The following is a 19,853-nucleotide window of genomic DNA, read 5'->3' as shown; positions in this document are numbered from 1 at the left end:
ACACGACTCAATCTTTAAATAGACACGGGGAGGAATTCTTTTCTCATCATCCCTTAAGTGTGCTTCTGTTACAGGAACAATGCATGTTGTATTAAACAGAAGCATCCTTACTTAGGACATGCAAGACTGATGCTGTTCAAAACTGTTCAAATGTGTTTAAACATTATATGATTTTAAATAGATGTTGTAAATGTAGTCATATGCTGAATTTTAGGATGTCCAATTTCTAATTTTACTTTAAGTATTCATTGGTAAAACCATTTTTCTTTTCTTTTTTATCAGGCAGGGCAATCAAATATCACATAAATCACAATCAGTGATGTAATAGTAAAAAAAAATGTGGACAAACAGGTGTTATTTATCATTGAACAAATGCCAATATAAACAAAAAATAAAGAAAACTGAATATATATGTATATATATATATATATATATATATATATATATATATATATATATATATATATATATATATATAATTAAAAATAAAAATTAAAAACAATTAAAGCAAGTAGAGGCATACAAAAAAATAGATATGACTAAAATCCAGAGGTTAAATTGAAAGTTATGTTTCTGTTTTATTATAAATGTGCTAAATAATTTCAAAATCATCAAACTCTACTTAAATATATTTTTGCATTTACAAAAGATATAATGTTAAAAAAATAAATTAGTTAAGATCAAGAAAGACAGTATAATCAAGGCTTTTTGACGTAGCACCAGAAAAAAACATCTCAAAAGGATAATTCACATTCTTTGCATGGTTTACAATAATACAGTTATTTCCATAAATGTAGACTACTAGTCTTGTTGTGTAAACACAAAGGAAGATGCAGAAAATATATGGGGATATATTTTAGAGAAGTATGCCATGAATGGGTCTCAATTACACAGAGGGCTTAAGTAAAGTCACAGTGAGGCATGGGTAACATATTGTGTTTAGTTATCATAGACTGGAGTTTGTGGTAATATAAACAGCCACCAGATACCAAGTGGGTCGGTCTAAATAAAGAACATTAGTCTGTGCGATTATCCAGGCGACAAGTGCGAGGCAATACAGACAGAGGTCTGCCACAGGTGACATGCTTGAGATTCACTGAAAGGCAGTAATGATGACACACAATAGAGGGTTGTGCCTGCATGACGTGCGCCAATGTGATGCCAAGGTCACCGTGGAAGCCTTCTCCCATTATCAAGCAGCAGCTTGTGAAAGCTGGCCCCTCAGTTACAGTCCTGTTGACATGGCATTGTGTCTTTGAGGACAAAGATAACTGTGTGAAATTCCTGCTGAGAACCCTGCACTGATTGAGAAGAACAGCCACAGAGGCTTTCAGGATCCTGCCTTTGCCTGCATCAAGGATAGCTGCAGCAGATGATGGCCTCACACTGAGTTCTGCCTCCCATAAATATACTGAGAGTGACAGGTATATCCCACAGCCCATCAAATTTTTATGTCCCATTTAAAATGCCTCTCCTCTGTGGAGTCTGAGTCTAAGCTGAGCTGCTTCAGCTTTATTGCAGGTTTTACTTCCAGTCTTAATTCTAATATCTTTGAAATCTACTTCATCAACAGTTATTGACGTTTTGCTCCAAAAACAAGCATAAACCCACCAACCACTCACCCTTAGGTGCTATTCATAAAGCTTACTGATTTGTGTTGCATGTACCTTTTGTTTTTTCAGTTTTTTTGACTTGGCCCACTATGTAATCACATGTAATGATTTCTAACTTATAAAACTGAACTAACAATTTATACACCATACATTGTAATTACGTATAGAAACTGTAATGCACAGCCAGTCACTAGCACCAATAATCACAGCCCCTTCAAAGGTTAAGAGATAAAAAGAGGGTCAACAGCTGCTGACAAGTGCTGAGATTATTTCCATTCTGATAACTTCCCCAGCCCTGTTACTGACAGCCGGCGTCAGGGTGCCAAATGGAAGTGAGAGATTCCATGCCTCTGCTAAAGACCGAGTGAAGATAACACTGACCTTATAGATCAAACTTCTACTCATTGAAGGAAACATGATTTAGATTTATGTCATGACAAATGTACATTCTCATCTCACATATGAAGTAAAATATAAACTGGGGAAAGTTATTCAAATTCAGCATTTAGCAACATATCTGGGCCCTCACAGTGGACACCTATTGTTGGTCATCATACAGTATCAGCAACTTAGAGACTTCAAAATCTTATTTTGTGTTTTGAGTGTTTTATTTTTTATATTGTGTTCTGCCTTTATATTTTCCTTTCCTTTAAATATTGCGTGCTCTTTTGTGTCTGTTTTACCTCCTTTTTACTGTCTTTTGTAAAGCACTTTTTGAGAAGGGAATGAAATACATAAATATAGTTAATTATTATAATTTTAGTCCTGATACAGTATTTTAACTTGATCTTGTGTAGATCAGGGGATTGAGTACAGAAGTACAACTGACAGTTAAAGTAGCTTTTCTGGGCGGGGTTCACTAATGCAATTAACTGTACTGAATAATTACCGTATGCACCTATAGTAGGTATGTATGGTTGATCCCAATTAAATTTGTAAGCTGTAAAATTTGTCCCATCTTTAAGTGGTTATTGTCGAACCAAATATGACTTTGAGGGGTTACATCATCCTCTCTGGATTTTCTGTTGATGAATCTCTGGTGCTCTTTTCTTAGTGTGTTCAACCATTCTGGTGCTCATTGTTGCTCATTGTTATAGGCAAAACTTTACCTATTCCAAATTATCACTGTTGCTTCTGCTGGATATTTCATATGTATTTTGTTTTGTGCAGCAGAGGAATGTCTACTGCAGGGAGCAGCAGGTGTAAAAGCTTTTATGAAATGGCTTTAAACTAAATCTCTGTTGTGTTCATCAGTCATCAGTCAGTGACAGTGACATTTTTATATGACAGTGTCAAAGATGATTAATTTTAACTCCTGAGGTGTGACCATATGCATCATACAGTATAGTGCGTTAAAGGTGGTCTAATTATAGAGGCGGCATACTGCTCCATCTTTGGTCAATTATCTTATTCACTTGAGCACAGGCTCAGATATCCTGTTAATCATGCTGATAATCCTCAACACATACTGTTCTGTACATGGTGTACCTCTTTATGGAGAGCTGTGAGTTTGTTTTCATTCGCTCAAAGATACCTGCTTGTCCACTCAGGGAGTTAAGGACATGACATGTAATAAGAGAAGGTGACAGGACTCCCTGAATTTCACATAAAGGGAGTCTGGGGCCTCCCTCTCCTCCATCCTCCTGCCTCAAATCATTATTTATTCTCCACCAGCAACAATGACTGAGACATGACACCAGCACCAAGGAAAAAGCTCTAGACAGGTAAGGATAGCACTTTTAGTCGTTGGCATAAAAGAACATTGATTCTATACCACTACAAACTACTTAAAGTGAAACTACTCAATACCTCTACTCAACACCCTACTTTGATTTGTAATACTGTGAATCTTAGAACTAATCTCATATCATCGACATATTGCAAAATGTATAAATTGACTTCATTAAAAACATCAAAATTTGATTCAGTTTACCATGTTTAATTTAATGTAAATGTACCGTGAAATGGAGTAGGCATTCCAGTTGAATTTGTTTTTGTTGTGTGGCTTTATTGTAGTAAATGAACTACATATTTGATTATTGACTTTGAGATCCTCCCTTGCCATTTTAGAGAAAAAAAAGCAGACTTGAGCTGGGATTCACTGACCAGCTGTAAGTGATTATACACTGTGTTATGGAAGGCCTGAGAGTGAGCACTGGTTTATTGTTGACCTTGAGGCCCGGGCTCTTAGGCTTTCTTTAACTCTATTTTAAGAACAAGAGATTTGTTTTATCTCTCTCTATTTAAGCCATTCCCTCACCTCAACTCTCCAAATTTCAGGCCCTCTGTCACCATACATCATTGGTCCCCTGGGTTTTCCTGTTCAGGCCTACCTCTTCTCTTCCTTCCTTCCTCACTCCTGAACTGATGTCTGACAGACATCGTAATTGACCTCAAAACACTGTAGACTCTACAACACTAAAATGTATCTTAAAGAATGCTCCACTGATTTAGCATTTCAATCTGATAACACTGTCGGACAATGACCAGTTTAGATAAAAAAAAAGGTTCCAAATCTATGTAACAGAACCAGAGGTATCTTTTTTATTCCACACATTGTTCTTCCTTGTCAGAACCTGGTACCTACATTACCCACACTACAGTTCAGTCAGGGGATTCGGGTGTGTTATGCCAGTAGTAGCTAATGTCGCCTGGAGCTGCTAGCCTCAAGCAGAGATGAGAAGCTACAGAGGTCTGGTAATCATTTCTCACTTCTCTCATCATTGCTCATTTCTTTCTAACTCCACAGATTTTTTTCATTTTCAAACTTGTAGTCTTCAGCTCCAACCGACTGATTGATCTGATTCCTGGGAGCCACATTTCCTCCAGCAGCTGGAAGAGAGTGGAAAGACATCACAAGTGTGATGACGTATCTACTAGGACTCTTTTAGCCAAACACTCTCCATGAGGCTCAGCTTCATATCCTCCATTGAGATTCACAATATTTTGTCCAGACTTCCTCTGGAATGCAACTCTTAGTGTCCCTTCCCCATTTTTGTTCTATGTAGATGGTACTTGCAATTTTAACCTCCTGGAGTCCCCTATATAGGCTTGAAATAACTTTAAGCCCAGAATCTGCCCTAATAAAATAATAAAAAATAAATATTTTCAATAAGTTGTTTTCAAACACCTTTTGACCCTCCAACATAGAACCATTTATGTGAGGATGTACCTGAAAAAAATCAGTAACAATTATTTAACCCATGTAGTCTTTTCAATGTCTGAAAATTGCTCAGTGTCCCTTGATTAAAGAAGGTGCAGTGTGAGAGGCCCCGGTTAGCCCATCCCGTGTAGCTCACATCCAATCTGCTCGGGATAAAGTCAAGGTCATGAGAGCACCAACTCAGAATCTTTATCTGTTTAAGCAGGCAACCCCTAGAGACAATATTTACCCATATTTTCAGAGATAAGTTGATCCACTTATTACCTGTTACCTATTTTTAGGTTACCTATTACCTATTACCTTCATTAGGTTTTTAATAAGTCTTTTATCGCCTAACTGTGCCTGAATTGGAACTTCCCCGGACATGTTCTCTTCAGTTTCTTTCCATCTTGGTAATCAGAATTGCACCAACAAAACAAGTTCCTCATTTGGGCCGATATATAATAGTCCTTTAGGCAGGGAAAGAGTTTGAAATCCTTGTTTTTTTCCCTTGCCAGATGTACCATGATATCAATTTATCCCATTTGTTGAACTGTTTATCAGTTATTTCAATTGGAACAAGTACAATACCCTAGGCAAGACATTCATTTTCACTGACTCAGTTTGAGACTCAAAACTTAATATTGGAATTAAATTTCATCTCTTTATGTACTCCTTTATTTTCTGACTTAAAGGGTTAAAATTTAAGCCTTACAAAGTTGTTGATTCTTTTAGGATGTTTATTCCTAGATATCGCACATGATCCAAATCCCAATCTAGTTGGATGTTGGAGCTTGTGTTCCGGCAAGGCCTGTAATTGAAACTTAGTATTTGGGTCTTGGAATGTTCAATTTATAGCCTGACACAGAACTAAAAATATCAGAATGAATTTGAAATAGTTTAAAAAATGAACTCTCTGGGTTTCACAGGTAGATTAAAATGTCATCCACGAATAAAGAAATTTTATGTTCTTGACCTAGCATTTTCATACCTGTAATATTATTATCCTGAGTGATCCCTTGACTTAACGCTTCAATAAATATTGCAAACAGTGATAGCCTTATTGGACAGCCCTGTCTGGTCCCTCTCTCCAGACTGAAGGAGTTTGATATGGCTCCATTTATTTTCATTCTTGCCATTGGGCTATAACACAGTGCTTGAATAGTTTTAATAAAAGTCTGATGAAATCCAAATTTCTGTAATACTTAATATTGAAAAAAATTCCAAGTTGATCCGATCAAAAGCTTTTCCAGCATCAAGGCCCAATAATACTGACTGGAGTTTGTTTTCCACTATATGTTCAATCACATGTAGTGTACGGAAAATGTTATCTTGTGTCTGCCTTTGCTGAATAAAACCTGTCTGATCTAGACTTAATATCTGGGGGAGGATTTTTTCAATTCTTTTTGCCTAAATGTGGGTAAAAATCTTACAATCTTAGTTCAGTACACTTATCAGCCTATAACTTCCACATTCAATTTTAATTTTTTTTTATCTTTACCTTCTTTTGGTATTACACCAGTTACACCAGTCTCAAGTACATGATTAAATGTATCCCTCATTACTGGGGTCAGCAGACCTTTCATTTCCTTGTACCACTCTGAGGGAAAACCATCTGCTCCTGCTGCCTTATTGGGTTTTAAATTTGGTATTTCCTTATTAAATTCCTCATCTATAATTTTACTTTCAGATCCATATTTTTTTCATCCCTCACTTAAGATAATTTTATCAGGTCAAAAGTAAACACACTTTGATGTGTAAAACCGGTGGAGTTCCCCTTTAACCTGTCCTGTACTAAATATCTGCATATTCATAATTTGATCAAGATACGTTAAATCCAGAATGTTCTATTAACCCACTCATTCCCAAAAAAAAGGAAGAATTCAAAGATGGCCAAAAGCTTGCTGAGATTTTATTAAGCACTACCGGAAGTAAATAGTGATAAATGAGGGGAACTACTTCACACAGCAGTCAGAAGGTTTTCTGAAGGCTCCAAAGCTTCACTCCTCATCAAACCCTTTCTGTTGCAGCCGGGAAAGTTGGAGAGAAAGAAAAAGAGAAACAGCTGTTAGTTCTTCAGATTAGTATTGCTTTAGTATATCAAACATTGAAATTGACATAACACGTATTTGTGCTAATAATTGAATAGCAGAGCAGCATACGAGTTAAATTCAGCCAACAGAGGACAGCATGTGTCAGGGTCGGATGCTGTGCGCCTGCTGCAGAATGCATGCTTCATACCTTGGGGCCAGTATCGCGGCTCTTGGCACGCAGCTTGTTGACCTGGGACTCAGCAATGTCGGCTCTCTCCTCAGCCTCATCCAGCTCATGCTGCAGCTTGCGGAACTTGCCCAGATGAGAATTGGCCTGTTCCTCCTGTTAAAGGTAAATTAAAGAAATATAATTACTCACTGAATGGGGAAAGAAACCACATGAAGACTTCAATTTAAAGATTTCCACACTTACAGCCTCCTCAGCAGATCTCTTGTAGGATTTAACTTTCAATTGCAGCTTGTCTACCAGATCCTGGAGTCGAGCAATGTTTTTGCGGTCCTCCTCGGTCTGTGACAAAAGAGACAACGTTCCACACTTATGTGTCCTTAAAAAGAACTTTAACCTCAAATGGAGATTAAAGATCAATAATGTTAGCAACAAGCTACAAACCTGATAGGTAAGTTCCTTGATGCGGCGCTCATATTTCCGGATGCCCTTCACAGATTCACTGCTTCTCTTCTGCTCTATTTCCACTTCATTTTCCAGCTCCCTCACCTGGTAAAAGTCAAGATTTTGTAAATTTAACTTTTATTTAACATCTTTACTGTCCAAAACATGACAAAGATTAGACATGTGACAGAAATACTCACCCTGGACTCAAGCTTCTGCACTTGCTTCTTGCCTCCCTTCATGGCAATCTGTTCAGCTTCATCCAGACGGTGCTGCAGGTCTTTGATGGTTTGCTCCATGTTCTTCTTCATACGCTCCAGGTGAGCGCTGGTGTCCTGCTCTTTCTTCAGTTCCTCTGCCATCATGGCAGCATCAGTAATAGCCTTCTTGGCCTTCTCTTCAGCATTTCTGCACTCCTGCACCGCATCTTCCACTTCTGTCTGAAGCTGGCTTGTATCACCCTCCAGCTTCTTCTTCTGGTTTAACAGGCTAGTGTTCTACATATTTTTAAGATGTGATATTTGAGAATGCGAGAAGGGTGTGTTACTGCACTTCAGAAATAGTAAATCTTTTGAGTTCTTTATAATATCAAAGAAAACCAGTCAGTCTATGGTTGTTTTGCAATACATGATGTGGGCTCACCTGTGAGTGCAGTAGCTGCACCCTCTCACTAACATCCAGCAGCTCTTGCTCAGCAAGTTTGCGGCTTCTCTCAGTTTGTTCGAGAGCAGCCCTCAATTCCTCCAGTTCAGACTGAAGCAGATTGTTGCGTCTCTCAACAATTGCAATGTTCTCTTTAAGATCATCAGTGACCCGAGCAGAGTCATCCAGCTGAATTTGGCAGTCCTTAATGGGATGACATCAATGACATTCATGTTTATAATCAATTCGAATTTGAAATATCTTAAGAAACTGAGCCTTTGTCTTTCTAATTTACCTTCAGGTGTGCATGAACAGATTTGAGTTGTTTCTGGGCCTCAGCTGCCTGCCTGTTGGCCTGGCTTAGCTGGATCTCCATCTCATTGAGGTCTCCCTCCATTTTCTTCTTCAGACGTAGCGCCTCATTTCTGCTGCGACACTCAGCTTCAAGAGAGCTCTGCAGGGTGTCTATAGTCCTCTGCAGGTTCCTCTTGGACTGCTCCATCTCCTCATCTTTCTCAGTAAGTTTGCGTTCAATATCAGCTTTAACTTGATTGAACTCCATCTGGGCTCTTAGAATCTTACCCTCTTCATGCTCCAGGGAGGCCTGATGGACAGGAGGGTACAGTTTTACAAAGCAGCAGACACTGTTACTCTAAAATATGTTATTATCAAAGAGGGCCTGTACCTCTGCTTCCTCAAGAGCAGACTGGATCTCACTCTTTTCCTGCTCCAGCTGCTTACGAGCCTTCTCCAACTCATGAACAGTTTTTCCTCCTTCACCAAGTTGCTCAGTGAGGTCAGAAATCTCCTCTGTTTGTGGAAGTAGTTTGCATTTAGTTGGTTGTTTGGCACCTCAGTCATATGCTATATGTACTATGTATTGCCTGCCAAGACATATTCACTGATATATTACCCTGTAAGTTCTTGTTCTCTCTCTTCAAGGTTTCCAGTTGATCGAGAGACTCTTCATATGAGTTCTTCAGTTTGAAGAGCTCAGTGCTCAGAGATCTGGCCTCCTTCTGAGAGCTCTCCAGCTCTGTTTGAGACTCCTCATACTTCTGCTTCCACTCAGACAGGACCTAGATATTAAGATGCAAGTCGTAAGATCTTGTTTTAAATTGTCATCTTCTGTCGGTAGTAATCACCAAATCAAGCTCTCCACAGTTTGTGGAATTAATTATTCCAAAAAACAATGCAACGACACTTCAGACTGCAGTTTCAATCTATTTTTGTTTTCATATGAACATAAGTAACATTAATCAAACTTATACTGTATGTTACTAGGTTGGATAGCCATTATCTTATAAGTACTGTAGGTAGCTATTGTTGATGTAATTTATAACATTCCCAATGAAACCTCAAAACTTATAAATCTGTACAACTATACCATATGTGAATATTCCATTGAGGTCTTGGTTCTTAGAGTGTAGAAATGTAGAAATAATCTTGATTATAATGAGTAACGATATACCTTGTCAAAGTTTCTTTGCTTCTTGTCCAGAGCAGCAGCAGCAGCATTAGACCTCTCCACATCCACCATGAGATCTTCAATCTCATTCTGCAGTCTGTGTTTGGTCTTCTCCAGAGAGGAACATTTAGCATTCACTGCTTCAACTGCCTCCTCAGCATCCTGCAGGCGCTGAGCCAGCTTCTTTCTAGATCATCAATAAGTTAAGGTTTTAGTATTATTCTCTGCATGTGTATTAGTGTTGCTAAATACCAGTTAAGATTCTTCCCTTACTTGGCCTCCTCCAGTTCCTCGGTCCTCTGGATGGCATCAGTTTCATACTTAGTTCTCCACTGAGCCACCTCAGAGTTGGCCTTGGACATGCCGCGCTGCAGTTCAGCCTTGGCCTCCTGCTCCTCCTCATACTGCTCCCTGAGCAGGTCACAGTCATGGCGAGCAGACTGCACTGCATGTGCTAATGCATTCTTGGCCTGGATGAATAAAGACAATATAGATGTTTCTTTTTTTGAGACATTAAGAAAAATAAATGCATTTAGCTATTTCCATACCTTTGTTTCCTCCTCTAGCTGTCTTTTGAGATCTTCAAGTTGTTGATTGTAGGAATTCTTTCCTCTAGTCAGCTGTGAAACAAGAGATTCTTTCTCCTCCATCTGTCTTAAAAGCTCATCTGGAAAGGCAAAAGTTCGGTTTTAGATTAGCATTATTCTACATTAAACAAGTTTAAGAGCATAATACTGACCATTCTCAGCTTGAAGCTTAGCTTTCTGGGTGGTGAAGTCATTAAGGGATCTTTGAGATTCTTCCCACTTGGTCCTGTATTCGTTCATTTGGTCCTCCAGAGTTCTGCAGGTCTTCTCCAAATTCGTCTTCAAAATAAATATACCATAGTTCAAATGGATTTTTATCACTGTTCAGATACTATGGGGAAACATTCAAAGCAAGTGGTCTAGAAATATCCCCCTTTCCAGGCATTTATCTTCACTAGCTTTCCATCCCCACAATACATTTAACCCTCTATGGCATTTTATTTCAGGGGGGAAATTTTGGGGGTGGAGCTTGGGGGTCCCTGATAATGTATCCATCATAAAATTTGTTGTCGTCCCCCCATTGTGGACTGGGGTAATGGAGCGTCATCCTTTGGTACATCATCAACATCTTCATCCATAGAATCAGTCTCATTATCAACAAACACACATGTGCACATGCGCGGGTGCACACACACACACACACACATTACTCTACTGACTGACCCCTGACCTCCTTACTGTCACTCAAACCTGATTCTGGGATCCACTTAGTAGATAGTAAAGTAATTGACTATGGTAATAACTATGCATCCTAGCGTATCTCCATGCATGAGATTGCCCTAACAGGAGTGGTCTAACTGCACAATGTTGCCCTGAGGCAACAAATGAAGTATAGTAAATAAATTTTAAAAATATGTCTTTAAACAATCAAATATACATGTGTCACATGTGACTTTGTTTCCTGAAAGGACTGTTCCACTACCAGACAAAAAGTCAAACCCACGTCAGCCCCTCATTTCAATGGACACAGACATGTCTTGTGATATCATATATATTTTTTCATTTAAAAAATGTATAGAGGCGGTGTGAGGTCCAAAAGGGTGGTTTGTTGCCTGAGGGCATCACCATGCCATACAGGGTTGAGTTGGAGGTGTTCATTTACACAGTTTACTGATGTTACATCACCTCTAGGAATCAAAACATCATTCAAACAACTAGCTAGTGGTCAGTTGGTTTCACTTGTGTGGGAATTTGCATTAAGCATCTTTAAGCACACATACCTTAGACTTCACAGTCTGTTCCATACTGGAAACCACATCATCCAGTTCCAGTCTGAGCTCACTCTTCTCCTTCTCCAGTTTCTGCTTGACTCTCTGCAGGTTGTCGATCTGCTCCCCCAGGTCAGCAACACTGTCAGCTTGTTTCTTCCTCAGTGTAGCAGTGGTGGCTTCATGCTGCAGAGTGGCCTCTTCAAGGTCTCTGCGGAGTTTCTGGAACTCAGCCTCCCTCTTCTTGTTCATCTCAATCTGGGCAGCTGTTGCTCCACCAGCCTCCTCCAGCCTCTCACTGATCTCCTCCAGCTCTCTTGCCAAGTCTGCTCTCTGCTTTTCCACCTTGGCTCGGGCAGCTCGCTCTGCCTCAAGCTCTTCCTCCAGCTCCTCTACACGAGCCTAGTGTCAAAACGTGTTTAAATGCAGTGCACTTCAGAAAAATCTTAACATTTAATTATTAGACCCAATAGTGCACATTTTTACCTGCAGCTCTTTCAGCTTCTTCTGAAGTTGAGCTATTATGGATTGATCATCTTCAATTTTGCTGTTCAGCTGGCTGACCTCAAAGTCCTTCCTGTAGCAGTGTAAGGTTTCAGTGTAAGCTAATTGGAACTCCATATGCAACAAGATCAAATACCTGTTACTGGTCAAACAATGTCATAATGAATTTGTACTTTTTCAGACGCTCCTCCATCTGTTGCTTGTCATTTTCTAGATCCATTATGCTCTCCTGGGTCAACTTTAAGTCTCCCTCCAGCTTTCTCTTTGCTCTCTCAAGGTCCATTCGAACCTTCTTCTCTTGCTCAAGAGATCCTTCAAGCTTAATGCAAATACATAGGATCACAACATTTGTGAATTGTTTAATAATTAATACTCACAATATCATCTAAGTAGTATGATTTTGATATGGATTTTTACATCATCCACTTGCTGCTCCAGCTTAGCCTTGGCCTTGGTCAGAGTGTTGACTTTGTCTTCTTCACTCTGCAGGTCATCCAGCGTTTGCTGATGAGCCTCCTGTAAGGCTTTCTTTTCCTTGGTCAACTTGGCAATTATTTCCTCCAAAGCAGCCATTTCCTCAGTCAGATTTTTTACCTAAGAACCATGAAAAGATGCATTATTGGATGTCTCATCAAGTTGCTGATCTGTGGTCAAATAAAAGGTTAAATCAGTTGTCATACCTTGTTCTCAGTGGCATGCTTCTCTTTCTCTACTTTAGCCAGAGTTAACTCTAAGTCATCGATGTCCTTCTTTAATTCAGAGCATTCGTCCTCCAGCTTCCTCTTCTTAGCAGTGAGTTCAGCATTCATCTCCTCTTCATCCTCCAGTCTTTCTGTGATCTCTTTGAGTTTTGCCTCCAGTTGGATTTTGTTTTTGATCAGCCCCTCACATCTTTCCTCTGCATCACAGAGATTATCTTGTTCCTGCCAAACATTAATCTCATTAGCACATACCTTAATGACATGTTCAAAGGAAGATGTTGCTATAGTGCCATTCTCACCGTTTGAACTTGGAGCTGCAGGTCATTCTTCTCTTGGAGAAGGGAGACCATTTTCTCCTCTAGTTCCTTCCTACGAGCTTCAGACTTTGCGTAAGCTTCTTTCAACTTAAGGAATTCTTCCTTCATGTTGGCCATCTCCTTTTCTGCTTCAGCAGATCTCAGCAGAGGTTTGATCTTGAAGAACAGCTTCATCCAGGGCCAATTCTTGACCCCCATGAATGAACGGACATTCCACTGGATCACTAATAATGCATCTCTAGAGATTTTTTTAAAGTAAACAGAAGGCATTAGTTAAATAAACAAATTACAAATCAACAATCTTTGACTGTTTAATGAACAGTACCATCAGGACACAAAAGATACCTTCGTTCTACCATCTGCTGATACATAATACGAGATAGGATACCACGGGATCTGGCCTGAATATTAGTGATAATTTTAGAGAGACGCTCATCTCTCATCTCCTCAAGTAGACCCAGCAATCCAGCTTTGAAGAACACCTGACAACAATAGCAATGGGTATTTATCTTCCACATCATCCAATGGAATGATGTTTAATTTTTTTCAATATCAGAAAAACTCCAAGCGATACCTTGGTATGACCAAACTTGTATTGATTGTGATCAATATCCAGAGACCCAAGGAGTTTCTCGGCTCCCTTCCTGCTGTCAATGAACTGACCCTCAGGGATAGCAGCAGGATTCAAAATACGATACCTGTAATGGCAGTAATCAAATGTTAATTTGGGTTTTTTATTATGTGATAATAGTTATATATATACAGCCGGGTGACAAATTAAAGGAAAAAATGGTAAAGGTCTCAATGTTTGACCCCTACAGTGAGGGGATCTGGTGGCTCTGTTATGCTGTAGGGAGGAATTTTGCTGGCATGGTTTGGGTCCACTTAACTTCCTAGAGGGAAGGGTCACTGCAAATCAGTACAAGGTCGTTCTGAGTCATCACCTTTATCCTATGATGAAACCATTCAAGCATTTAGGCCTGTAACATTTTTTCCCTTTAATTTGTCACCCGTCTGTATTTATAAGGTAATACCTCTGTTTGAAATCTCCATAGAGGATTCTGTTGGGGAAGCCCTTTCTGCAGATCCGGATGCCTTCCAGCACACCGTTACAGCGCAGCTGGTGCATCACCAGAGGGTTCTCCATGGCCCCAGGAGTCTTGGTCTCATTGGGGATGATGCAGCGTACAAAGTGAGGGTGAGTAGACCTCAAGTTGGTCATCAGCTTGTTTAGGTTCTCCTTTAATATGAATAAGTAATCATTTATAGTAAGTGTTTGTTGCTGTATTTATGTACAAAACACCATATCCAAGGATAAAAACAATCATACAGTACCCTATGAAGAGCGGACACAGTTTGAAAAGATGATCCCTTCCTCTTCTTCTCTTTTTTGCCTTCAGCGGCTTCGGCCATAGCTGTTCAGGAAAAATCATATCATCTTAGTAACTAGACAACATAACAATTGTAATGTGCAAACTTCATATTTACTCAAGAGTACCTGAGTCAGCTCCAGCGTAATTTGCAAAGAGGGTTGCAAGCAGTTTAAGATTAGATTTCTGGTACAGTGCAACAACAGTCTCATTCAGAGGATCCTTGTTTTTCACCAGCCAGTTGATGATATTATAATCAACAATTCCAGCGTAGTGACCCAGGGCAAAATGAGCCTCTGGTTTCCCTTTGACAATTCTAGGCTTCTGGAAGTTTGCGGATTTTCCCAGGTGGTTGTCATAGAGTTTAGCTTTAAAGGTAAAATCAGTGGCTTTGGGGAACATGCACTCCTCTTCAAGGATGGACATGATACCCATGGGCTGAGGAGACCAAAATATGAGTTGTTAGAAAAAAAATGTAAATCATTTTATTTGTGATTGAACATTACATCAGAGTCTCTCACCTTTTCAATCAGGTCAATACAGGCCTGCAAGTCCATACCAAAATCTATGAAAGTCCATTCAATGCCCTCTTTCTTGTACTCTTCTTGCTCCAGTACAAACATGTGGTGGTTGAAAAACTGTTGCAGTTTTTCATTGGTGAAGTTGATGCACAGCTGCTCAAAGGTGTTGAACTGCAAAGAGAAATTTTAGTAAGTTTTTTTCCCATCTATTTTATGTTGAAAGGGGAGGATTTATTGTGTTCTAATAAAAATCACTCACATCAAAGATCTCAAATCCAGCAATGTCCAGCACACCAATGAAATACTGGCGAGGCTGCTTGGTCTCCAGTGACTGGTTGATTCTCATCACCATCCACAGGAACATCCTTTCATAAACAGCCTTGGATAGAGCTCCAATGGCATAGTTCACCTGCAGAATAGAAAATATATTTAATCCCATGCATACAAAAGAATAAAGCTCACTTTTTTGAGCATTTTTAATGCAACTACTTAGCCTCTACAGAAGTAACTATATAGACAACATAATGTAGTCCTTTATTAGACATAAAACATTTCCCTTTAAGTTGATTTCCCTTATTTCTTACCTGGGCGACATTTTGTCCCTTGGTGACCCACTCATTTCCTACTTTGACTCTTGGGTGACAGAGACCTTTAATGAGGTCAGCAGAGTTCAGGCCCATCAGATAAGCGGCTTTGTCAGCATCTGAGGAAGGAAGGCAAAAAAAAGGCTGTAAAATTAAAATGCCTACTTAGGCCAGAAATTCTCTTGGTTGGTTCTGAGCTAACCTGGCACACTGAACCTCTCTCACCTTCAGTGCCATCAGCCTCTGCCTGCTCCTCTCGCTGCTTCTGCTTGAACTTCATGTTGCCATAGTGCATGATGGCACCAGTCAGCTTGTACACAGAGTTCTTTTCCTCTTGGATAAAGCCCAGCACATCAAAGGCATTCTGTGGAGGAGCACTAGTTAACACTGGGTCATGAATAGAGAAGCATAATTTTCATCAAAATAATACAATACTGAGAATCTTTATTATTATTTTCCTTAACAGACTGACTTAGTTATAGCTAGTTACTACTAGATCAAAGTCTAATGAAGAATCCTGAAAAGAAGAAAGAAGAAGAAGAAAGAAGAAAGAGCCTTACATCTGTTGCCATCAGTTCATCTGCATCATCAATGGAGGCCACTGTGGTTTCCCCCTGAGAGATGAAGGCGTAGTCGTAGGGATTATTTGTGATCAGCAGCATCTCTGGTTGACAGAGGAAGAGGATGAGACAAGGACAGACAGATGAACAGACTACAACAAAAACAACAAACTTTTTCCTATTCAGACCCCAACCAGCACTGAGTACACAAAATGAAACAACAGCCCTTCACTGACCCAGGATTTCAGGCTTCTTGTTGGAAAGAATCTGGTAGAAAATGTGGTAATCCCTCTCAGCCTTGAGCTGGAAGGTCACACGAGACTTCTCCAAAAGGTCTGACAAGTTGAAAATACAAGAGAGATGATACTGCCATGAGTAAAATCCATTCTACTGCTATCTGACAAAACATAAATGATATTTACATTATTAGTTTAAGTATGATGGGGGTGTTTGCTCTTACATGTTTCGATATCAGCAGAGGCTAACTTTCCCCTCGTATCAAAATGAATTCGGATAAATTTACCCTGAAGGATAAAGTTTGAACATACATTGATATCTGACACTGCTACTGATTGTGTTTTCATGTGAACTGAATATATAATATCCACAATTTATTCACTCAAAGATTAGATACTCACAAATCTGGAGGAGTTGTCATTCCTGATGGTCTTGGCATTACCAAAGGCTTCCAGCGCAGGGTTAGCCTGAATGATCTGATCCTCCAGGGTGCCCTGTCACAGAAGAACATTGTGCATGCTCAATCTGTAATTTATCTTTAAAGGTACATAAAGAGGCTTCAGCAGCCTCTGGTGGCATCAAGGGATTTTTTTCTGTCTTCTTAATCTATAAAGGATGCAACACAGTAGCTGGTGAATCAGAAAAGGAGTTTATGCCATTGTTGGTGAATTAGTGATTTTTAATTTTAATTTGTCATCAGTGCACAGAGAAGATTTTTTGTAAGGCAAATGTATTCCATTTCAGTTAAAAAGGGAGTAACAGTTGGTAGTGACACGTTTTGTTTTTTGTTTTTTTTGTATACCTATGTTATCTGTAGTCCCCAGAAACACTCCAACAACTCACACATTTGACTGAACACATTATTTACCTTGTCTTTGGCAGCAGGGTCTCTCTTAAAGCCTCCAGCTGCAATACTTGCAAAATACTGGATGACTCTCTTCGTGTTGACAGTCTTTCCTGCACCAGATTCTCCACTGTAATCGCAAAGTCAATGGTCAATACTTAAAACAGTATAACGTAGACAATTTATTTCAGAGCATCAAGCAAGGATGCTTTTTAAATATAAAGTATTATACATACGTGATCAGAATTGACTGATTTTCACGGTCTGCAAAACAAGTTTGAAGAGAGTACAGTTTTGCTCAGGCCAAGATTTAGCATAATTACATATAGCTGAGAAAAGTTACCCAAAACAGCATCTGACTTATCAGTCTGTACCTGCCAACATGTACTGGTAGGCATTGTCAGAGATGGAGAAGATATGAGGAGGAGCTTCACTTCTCTTCTTTCCTCTGTAGGCAAGAACCACCTCTTGGTTGTAGACTGGCAGCCACTTGTAGGGGTTGACAGTCACACAGAACAGCCCAGAGTAGGTCTGAGAAACACAGAAAAATCATTCTTTTACATATGTTTTGTTTTATTGATTTCAGGTTTTTGACACACTTACAGTACCAGTCAGTACTGTAAATTTGGACACACCTTCCCATTCACTTGAATGTATATGCTTGAGTGTATGTAAACTTTTGACTGGTACTGTTTCTCTAATTCCTCATAGAGGTTCCTGTACATGTAACCATCAGTCCGTGATTTTGTTTACGTTCTTAAAGAAAAATGAATTCCAATTGAACAATATGTATAGTATTTAAAATTGGTATTAAACATGAACATATTTCCTATAGGTGTAAAAGTACTGGTTTATCCCATTTAGCTGAGGTTTCAGCACAAGACTTAGTCAACACAGTTTGGGTCTGTGTCCCCAGACATTTAAGAACCATGCTATAAGTGGTGCACAGTAGAATTTATTGACAAATCTTGTTAATTGGTATGAAGGCTACTCACATAGATCATCCATGCAGCATAACGCTCTTTGAGGTTAAATAGCACAGCTGGTTCATGGAGGAAGGTCAACATGGCCATGTCCTCAATCTTGTCAAACTTTGGAGGATTCTGTTGCAGAATCAGGGTGTCTTTGACAACCACAGTCTAAGGGAAATGAATGCACATTTCTGTTTGTGATGGTCACATGTATACATTGTATATATAAGCCAAACAATCGGACAGTTTCTGTTGTGGTTTTTGATACCTGAATGTGCTACCCTGTTATCAACAACATTGCTTGTGCAACATTACAAAGCATGCCACACATTGTTATTGACAGATGGCAGCAATGCCTCGTTTCATCACTCAGCTGCTCACTACATAGACTGGAGACACTGTAATTGCAGCTGTACGCAGACTCCCACACTCACTTAAGGATAAACACTTTAAATCACACATAGATTTACAGTAAGATTAACACTTGCTCCCTGACAAGGACTCACACATAGACTCAAGCTCACACTAAGATCTAATTTGTGTCCTGTGCTTCTTTAATTGACCCCGGTGACTAGAGTGACACAGTTAAGCAAATTACTAAATGGATTCAATCACTTTTCTGGGACAGATGGTTTCAAGCGCACTGAAGAACAAAGTGGAAAAGTCCATCCGGCATGTTTGGTAAGTTAAGGCAGATAGTACATTTATTTAGCATCAAATAATTACATTTTCATTGTTTAAAAAATTGCTTTTATTTCTATCAATTTACAAACTCTCCACAGCCTGCCTTGTACTTCTGGTTATCCCCAGATTATTATATTGGCTGTATTTTATGGTAAATAGTAATCACTGACCTTCCCATGCTGCGTTTCCACAGTGACTTTGTCTCCATCTCGGCTGGATATGGTTCCTTTCACAAACTCTTCCACTGGATCGGGAACATAGCATTCCCTCTTTATATCGAAGGGACGTGTGGAGGCCTCCATACGCTCTTTGTCCGACTTCCTCAGGTACGGGGCAGCTAACCCAAACACAGCCATCTCTGCATCCCCCATGGCTGCACTAATGTACATATAGTTAGTAGAGATAATTAAGGCATCGCTCTATCTGTATCTGATACTTTACTATAATATAATATAATCCGTAATTTGACTTTACAAGGAAATTCTATTTTTTCTATTTTTTTTAGTCATTCCTCTGCTTTTGCATTTGACTATTTACAAATCAATCTTTGTCTAAAACCCTTCTATAAGGATTCATATGAGCTTATATGTATTGATGAGCTATAGAAGCCATTAGGAAAGGAGAATTACCAGTAGATTCAACTCAGATGACTGATGAGATGAGACTTCAGAGTATCAGTGATCCACCTGCGGTGGAAAGAGAACACTTCAAGATATTAAGGTTAAAGTAAAATGTCCAAAATAACATGTTTCTTGTTCAGCTTACCAGTATTTAAGGTAACCTGTTCAACCTGGTTAGTACAAATGTCACAGTAAATCTGACAAGTATCTGTTAATGAGATGGGACAGTATGAAAAACAACATTGATGAATACAAAATACAACCAGCTGTTCAGACTTACAGAGGCCAGGTGAAGAGGGCGCAGCTCATAGACCTGGCAGGCAGGGATCAAATATATAACCCCAGATCAACCTGCCTTACAAGGCCAAGGGCACCGCCCTGACCTGTTAACCAATACACACACACACACACACGCACACACACATCAGCAGGTACACTACTTCCACACATTCCCCTCTACCCTCTCACACACACAAACACACACACACACCCACTGTGGTAATTGCCATCACTTTTATCACTAATGACAGGACCCTCTATAGCCCTCATGATGTCTGGCTGCCCTCTCTGTTTATTTGTCTCTACCTCTCACGTCCAAATAATGTGATTTTTTGGG

At 39.4% G+C, this 19,853-nt stretch overlaps 1 protein-coding gene and 1 long non-coding RNA gene across 2 annotated transcripts; one reads left to right on the top strand and one right to left on the bottom strand.

Annotated features, from left to right (window-relative positions):
• Positions 1-2,304: 2,304 nt before the first annotated feature.
• Positions 2,305-4,780, top strand: LOC122994343. Its single transcript, XR_006406570.1, has 2 exons — positions 2,305-3,337; positions 4,363-4,780. It is a non-coding gene; the product is annotated as an uncharacterized LOC122994343 (long non-coding RNA).
• Positions 4,781-6,654: 1,874 nt separating this feature from the next.
• On the bottom strand, positions 6,655-19,569 carry LOC122994336 (myosin-7-like). Its single transcript, XM_044368962.1, has 39 exons — positions 19,518-19,569; positions 19,247-19,303; positions 18,788-18,995; positions 17,958-18,101; positions 17,337-17,493; positions 17,199-17,226; positions 16,987-17,092; positions 16,520-16,612; positions 16,342-16,405; positions 16,118-16,216; positions 15,882-15,985; positions 15,547-15,685; positions 15,322-15,440; positions 14,997-15,146; positions 14,738-14,908; positions 14,345-14,654; positions 14,182-14,261; positions 13,881-14,086; positions 13,421-13,544; positions 13,192-13,328; positions 12,829-13,084; positions 12,509-12,751; positions 12,246-12,422; positions 12,002-12,147; positions 11,811-11,901; positions 11,337-11,726; positions 10,269-10,395; positions 10,078-10,196; positions 9,803-9,999; positions 9,533-9,716; positions 8,975-9,140; positions 8,747-8,871; positions 8,357-8,665; positions 8,062-8,265; positions 7,620-7,916; positions 7,420-7,524; positions 7,222-7,317; positions 6,997-7,131; positions 6,655-6,776 (listed from the first exon to the last, which is right to left on the bottom strand). Exons 3-39 carry the CDS (start codon positions 18,986-18,988, stop codon positions 6,756-6,758), a joined length of 5,820 nt encoding a protein of 1,939 aa, XP_044224897.1. The 5' UTR covers positions 18,989-18,995; positions 19,247-19,303; positions 19,518-19,569; the 3' UTR covers positions 6,655-6,755.
• Between the last annotated feature and the right edge of the window lie 284 nt (positions 19,570-19,853).

The sequence above is a fragment of the Thunnus albacares genome, chromosome 12 (genome assembly GCF_914725855.1).
Source record: "Thunnus albacares chromosome 12, fThuAlb1.1, whole genome shotgun sequence".
Lineage (NCBI taxonomy): Eukaryota > Metazoa > Chordata > Actinopteri > Scombriformes > Scombridae > Thunnus > Thunnus albacares.
This window is presented reverse-complemented; position numbering and strand designations above follow the sequence as displayed.

Bases quoted from the DNA above. Each gene is read 5' to 3' on its own strand.
- LOC122994336 (XM_044368962.1), bottom strand. From the start codon at position 18,988: ATGGGGGATGCAGAGATGGCTGTGTTTGGGTTAGCTGCCCCGTACCTG. The intron at 18,102-18,787 runs GTCAGTGATTAC...CATTTCCCTTAG, and splicing joins TGGAAACGCAGCATGGGAAG to ACTGTGGTTGTCAAAGACAC. The intron at 9,717-9,802 runs GTAAGGGAAGAA...TTGATGATCTAG, and splicing joins GAGGAACTGGAGGAGGCCAA to AAAGAAGCTGGCTCAGCGCC.